This window comes from Protomyctophum parallelum (assembly GCF_964188405.1).
Source record: "Protomyctophum parallelum genome assembly, chromosome: 1".
NCBI lineage: Eukaryota > Metazoa > Chordata > Actinopteri > Myctophiformes > Myctophidae > Protomyctophum > Protomyctophum parallelum.
The window spans coordinates 98,461,193-98,467,488 of record NC_139697.1 but is presented as its reverse complement, the minus strand read 5'-3'; the positions used below and the strand labels follow the sequence as shown (position 1 = coordinate 98,467,488).

At 46.5% G+C, this 6,296-nt stretch overlaps 1 protein-coding gene across 1 annotated transcript; it reads right to left on the bottom strand.

Annotated features, from left to right (window-relative positions):
- Positions 1 to 883: 883 nt before the first annotated feature.
- On the bottom strand, positions 884 to 2,075 carry gsx1 (GS homeobox 1; the record flags this gene model as incomplete). Its single annotated transcript, XM_083765603.1, has 2 exons — positions 1,514 to 2,075; positions 884 to 1,326 (listed from the first exon to the last, which is right to left on the bottom strand). Exons 1-2 carry the CDS (start codon positions 2,061 to 2,063, stop codon positions 884 to 886), a joined length of 993 nt encoding a protein of 330 aa, XP_083621729.1. The 5' UTR covers positions 2,064 to 2,075.
- Between the last annotated feature and the right edge of the window lie 4,221 nt (positions 2,076 to 6,296).

Here is a 6,296-nt window from a genome sequence, read left to right as displayed (position 1 = left end):
GAAATATCATTTTTTTTATTTAAGTAAGTATCAACATTTTTAAATAAATAAATATGTTTTTTCCCCGCCACACATTACAACAACTGACGACATATAATTTCAGATTAAACCTCAGTGAAATTATATAGTCTCCAGTTTAAAGAGTGAATCTAAACATTATTATTATTATTATTATTCACAATGTATACAAAAAAATACTGCTGTCTCCCCCCCCCCCCCCCCCCCCCCCCCAAATAATACTAATAAACAAATGTTGCTATTCATATTTGGGTTCGTAAATACAATGCCATTATACCACATTTGGATCGGCGACAACAATTCATAATTCAGTGGGAGCGTTTTTCAGAACAAAAACTACATAATACAAAATGGTTATATGCGTACAACATGTATACAAATACTCTGCAGGGGGGGCAAAAATCCCCTGATTTATAGATCCTCTTCCATAATAGATTATGTACAAGATGTGAACAACAGAACACAGTTTGGAGTCGGACGGGACTGTTTTTGGCTGCATGTAGTCATTATGGGCCCGGCTATCCTGCTCCACCCCGCATATATCTCTTATCCCTATCGACTGTCTGTATTTGCCATTTCTTACTATTTTTAAATAGCCGATCTACAAGCTCACAACGTGTCAATGTAGACCGGCTAGTTGAACTATTTTAAAACGTTTTTCTTTTCTTTTTTTAAAATTGTCAGAAATGGCTAATACGTTTTGGGACAAGGGGTGGCAAGATTTAGACCTATATATATAACTTCACAGGTCACACACCGACCGACCAAAAAAAAAAAACATTTCTTTGGGGGTGTCTCTCTCTCTCTCTCTCTCTCGTATTTTCGGGGGAGGTGATGGTGGATATGGACGGGTAACGGGTTAAATTCAAGGGGACACGGAGGACAAGTCCACGTCTTCCTTCTCGGACGAGGACGAAGACGGCGACAGCGGCGGCGACATCATGGCGTCCTCCTCCTCCTCCTCCGAGCAGCGCGCGGAGGACGACAGCGACGTGGAGGACGAGGAGGAGCACTTGCAGCCGTGCCCGTTGTTGCCTCCGCCTCCGGTCCTGTGTCCCCCGCCGGGGGGTCCTCCGCCGTGGTGATGGTGGTGGCCTCCCTTGCCCTCCTTCTTGTGCTTGACGCGGCGGTTCTGGAACCAGATCTTCACCTGCTTCTCGCTCAGGTTGAGGTAGGTGGCGATCTCGATGCGGCGCAGCCGCGACAGGTACATGTTGGCCGTGAACTCGCGCTCCAGCTCCAGCAGCTGCGTGCTCGTGAAGGCCGTGCGCATGCGCTTGCTGCTCTGGAGTTTGCTGTTGCTGTTTTCTGTCAAGGTAGAGAGAGAGAGGGAGAGAAAATTAGGGAAATATTGTCATAAATGTTTTTAATCAGAAATCTCAGACCAGACGACTTACGCTTTCCAGATATATAGATACCAAAGGGGTCCAAAATTACCCAAATTGGAGTTATAGGCCTAATAAGGCAAAAGTTCAGCAAAGTTCAGTCAACTCACCGATGGAGATGCAGTGGAACTGCCGCGGGTCCGGCACCGAATAGGCGGCCTGGTAGATGGAGCCGTGGTGGTGGTGGTGCGCGGCGAGGTTGATGGCGTGGTGGTTCGAGGACGCGTGGTGGTGGTGGTGGTGCCGCGACAGAGCCGCCGAGGCGGCGGCGGCAGCAGCGGCAGCGGCGGCGGCGCCGTGGCAGTACTGCGAGCCGAAGGCCGAGGCGGGGAACGACGCCTTGAGCAGCGGCGGCAGGCCGGGAGGCGACGCGGCCGAGGCCGAGTGGTGGTGGGCGTGGTGGAGCTGCGACGCGGCCATGCACAGCGGGCAGAAGCACAGCAGGCCCGCCTTCCTGGAGTGGCACGAGGAGGAGGAGACGGCCGCCGCCGGCGTCAGGCCGGCGTGGTGGTGGTGGTGGTGCGCCGGGTGGTGGTGGGAGTGGTGCACGGCGTACGGGAACAGAGGCGGGCTGGGGGTGTTGTTGTTGTGGTCGCCGCCTCCCTTGGTGTCGCTCGCCTCGCGTAAAATCAGGGAATCCACGAGAAAAGACCTCGGCATGTTGGCAGACTTGTTGCTCTGTCTTATGTTGGAGTCGCTCTGCGGCAGCAGTGTGAACGGACGGACGGATGGAGAGGGTTTGAGTGTCGGTGTTGTCGCTTGCAGGTTGGACAGCGCTGTGGTGCTGAAGCCACACTCCTCGCCTCCTCCTCTTTAAATAGGAGAGGAGAGGACCCCGGTTGGTTGGTTGGTTGGTTGGTCCGTGATGTGACGGGGCTGAGCCTATGTGAGAGCTCTCCTCTGCAAAGTCTTCAATAGGTTTTTTTTGTGTGTGTGTGTGTGTGTGTGTGTGTGTGTGTGTGTGTGTGTGTGTGTGTGTGTGTGTGTGTGTGTGTGTGTGTGTGTGTGTGTGTGTGTGTGTGTGTGTGTGTGTGTGTGTGTGTGTGTGTGTGTGTGTGTTGCCTGCATGCTTTCTCCTTGGCATTCCCACTGCACGCTTCCCCATTATTTCACTTGTTAACTAAATTAACTGCATAATGTACTCCATTCTCGCCTCGGCCGCCCCACCCACGCCGCGAGAGGCGCCCCCCCCCATTCTACCCATTTTTATCATCACTTATTTTATCATAATAGCCTCGATTTGGCAAAGAAAACATTTTTCTGTCACTTTTCTTTTTGTTGTTGGTTTTGTTTTGAGAAGTCCCGATTCACTCCGCGTGTATTAGGCGGCGTGCTGCAGATGCATAGCGGGATAAAGTGCGTGTATTAGGCGGCGTGCTGCAGATGCATAGCGGGATAAAGTGCGTGTATTAGGCGGCGTGCTGCAGATGCATAGCGGGATAAAGTGCGTGTTATACGCGGTGTGGTGGTGAGATTAATCTCATGTTTATAGTTTTGCCTGATAAAAACCACATGCAGGTGTAATACACCGACAAGCTCTTTAAAATGCATTCAGTTTATTATATTCAATGACAGATCTTTCGGTCCTGGTAAATGTGGTATAAAGTTATGGGAAACTTTCTTATAAAGGCCCGAGTGTCTGATGCTAGAAATCTTCAGTTATCATAATTATAACCTATTCGTAAAATATGTATTTTAATAAATATCCTATAAAATGGGGGACATTTAATAAAACAAAACAGGGATATATAAGCCTATATAGCTGCTTTATTTTCCTTATAGGAGGCGGCTTAATAAATGACAGCATGCAAGCTGATTTCTTTTTTCTCTCCCCCGCGTATATACAAAAAGCTTTGAGTATGAATGTATATTCATTTAAAAAAAGGTTCATGTGTCATTTCTGGTCGCACAAAAAAAAGGACAAGTCATTGCCCGGAGGCACCGCTGTGTTTATAAGGAGCGGTGATTAATTCCCTTTCGCTCGGGCCCCTGCCGAGCGGAGAGAGTCCAGGGTTGGGAAAAGAAGAATATGTAAAAATAACCAGGTTTCCGCGGCCCGTATTGAATGTCATTGTGGAGGGGTTTCAATGAGAGAGAAAGAGACTCGAATTAAAGTGTGTGACAGCGGAGGATAGACGCCACACAAAGGCCACTCTGTCAGAGAGAGAGAGAGAGAGAGAGAGAGAGAGGCCAGTGCGCGCGGCGCGTGAACCCCCCCCCCCCCCCTCTCTCTCCTCGCCCTGATTGAATTAAGTAATAAGAAAACATTTTCTTTCACTTTAGACTCTGAGCTAAACAACACCTTCAAAGGAGGGGGGGGGGGGGGGGGGGGGTGTTCATCATGTTTGTGTGTGTGTGTGTGTGTGTGTGTGTGTGTGTGTGTGTGTGTGTGTGTGTGTGTGTGTGTGTGTGTGTGTGTGTGTGTGTGTGTGTGTGTGTGTGTGTGTGTGTGTATGTGTGTGTGACATGCGTGTGTGCACAGTCACAAACACTTGACACAAGAAGAAAGAATTAAAGTATGGGAGCCATAACATATGTGACCAGATTTGACTCATGAGAGCCTGCATGCATGCCGTCGCGCAAATTCCAAGTTTTTGTTTTGTTTCCCCCAAAATGAGTTAGCACTGCAGGCAGACTCTTCGCACATAGAGCATGTCTGAAATAAGTGGTGTCAGAGAACAACAAACTAAAATTCTGAACGGGAACCCATTTTGGTGTTAGCATCATGTTATGAGATATGAGCTTGTAGATCTGCTATTTTTCAATAGCTAAAGTTTAGCTAGTTTAGCTAGTTTAGCTAGTTTAGATCTAGTTTAGATCTAGTTTAGATCTACAAGCTCATAGCGCGCCACCGAGTGGCGCGCTACGAGCTTGTAGGTCTGCTATTTTTTGAAAAAATCGAAGAACGACTGACATTTTTAGAATCTGATCTCAGGTCAGAATGGGTTCATCAGACCAGTGTGTGTCCAGTGGAAACCTCGTATGAATCTGATCTCAGGTCAGAAGTTTCAATACGGCATACTCCGTTATAAGGTCCGGAATTCAAAATATATTTGAGTAAAAGTATAGCCTATACAAACGCATATAAATGTAAAGTAAAATATACCATTAGGCCTGGCCTATAGGCCTATACCCTATACGCTCATTTCAAGTTATCAAATGCTTTGAAAATAGCACATCTTCGCATTATGAGCTTGTAAAGGAGCGGCTATTTTCAAATGGCCGAAATATATATGAATAAGGGTTTCGCCGTATATAGGCCTATACCTACAGAATTGTACAACAAGCATTCCCTTTTTTTAATGCACGATTTCATTCTAGGCTACATGTGCATGCACCGCATATACATGCACATAAAAACAAACTATGGCACGTGTGTTGCTCATATCACCGTTTTGTTTTCAATGTTTCCTTTGACATGCATGCGACAGTTATAGCAGGAATATTCCTAACCATCTTCAGCTTCCATTTTTCAGAAGCACCGTTCGGGACCCATGCATCCATCCACGCACACGCACACCCACACGCACACACACACACACACACGCACGCGCGCGCACGCACACGAAGTGGCTCTTCAGCCCCGCGAATTGCGAATTACGCCCACATAATGGCGTGATGGGACTGTTTTATACCTCATAAAAGTGACTATAGACTCAGCCTCATGCCACTAATCTAGCATAAAAGGTAGACCTGTAATTATGTGGACATTATGACCAGTTGAAGCATTAAATGATGGACCCATGCCTGCAGAAGTCTGTGTTATTATCAGCTATGCAGTGATTTTCATATTCTACTCGTGCTTTCATGATTTCACAGCATGCATAAGGCTATGAATATAATAGGCAAATCTTGTGATTCATTCAACGCTATATAGATAGATAGATAGATAGATAGATAGATAGATAGATAGATAGATAGATAGATAGATAGATAGATAGATAGATAGATAGATAGATAGATAGATAGATAGATAGATAGAGCCTAAAGGCTATACTAAAGCCTATATAATTGGTTGTTGATGTGCAATACAACAGCACTGTATATAAAATAACACAAAATGGGATGCTGAATTTCGATGCAAATGATTGAAAGGGATCATTTGGTCAATGCGTTACACGCGGTCACAGATGTATAGGCTACAGCGCTGCTGCTGCCATGGGACAATATGGTGTCTGGTCTTGACATAAAAGGTATAAGGCCCATACCATATGTATTATCAAAGGGCCTAATTTTCCCCTGATGTGCAGCCGATAGTCGAGTGCACCACCCCTGCGGAGTGGAATAGAGGCTTTCCACACGGGTCAGTCACGCGGGGAGGGAGGGAGGGAGGGAGGGAGGCTCATCCTAATTTGCAATCCCGACTGGAGACTGACAAATAGTTTTGACCTCCCTCTGGAGGCGGCGGGGCAGAAGTGCAAAGAATCTCATTCCACACGATAATGACGAGATAAATAATAATCCACGCACGGGAAAATAGGCCTGCACACTTATACCACAATGATGATGATCCCCCACCACACACACACACACACACACACACACACACACACACGACGGCGGAGAACATAAAATTTAAGTTTATAGGGCTGTACAATAGCGAGTTCCAAACTCAGGAAACAAAAGTTTTCCAACAAGGGGTTTATAGGCTATGCACCACATTGTCTATTCAGGTGAGATGAAATTCCAGGCTACTATACTTACTTATACATTACATTACAAGCATAAATGCATTCTCCATGCAGTCCAAGCCCTAATTTGTCAACACATTGCAGCATGCTATAAGCAGCAGGTGCATGCCGCATCATGCGGTTTGTTAAACCCCATTCGAAAACCACCACGACAGATTCTATAAACCTGAACTAGTAAATTATTTATAAGATATTAAGTGCC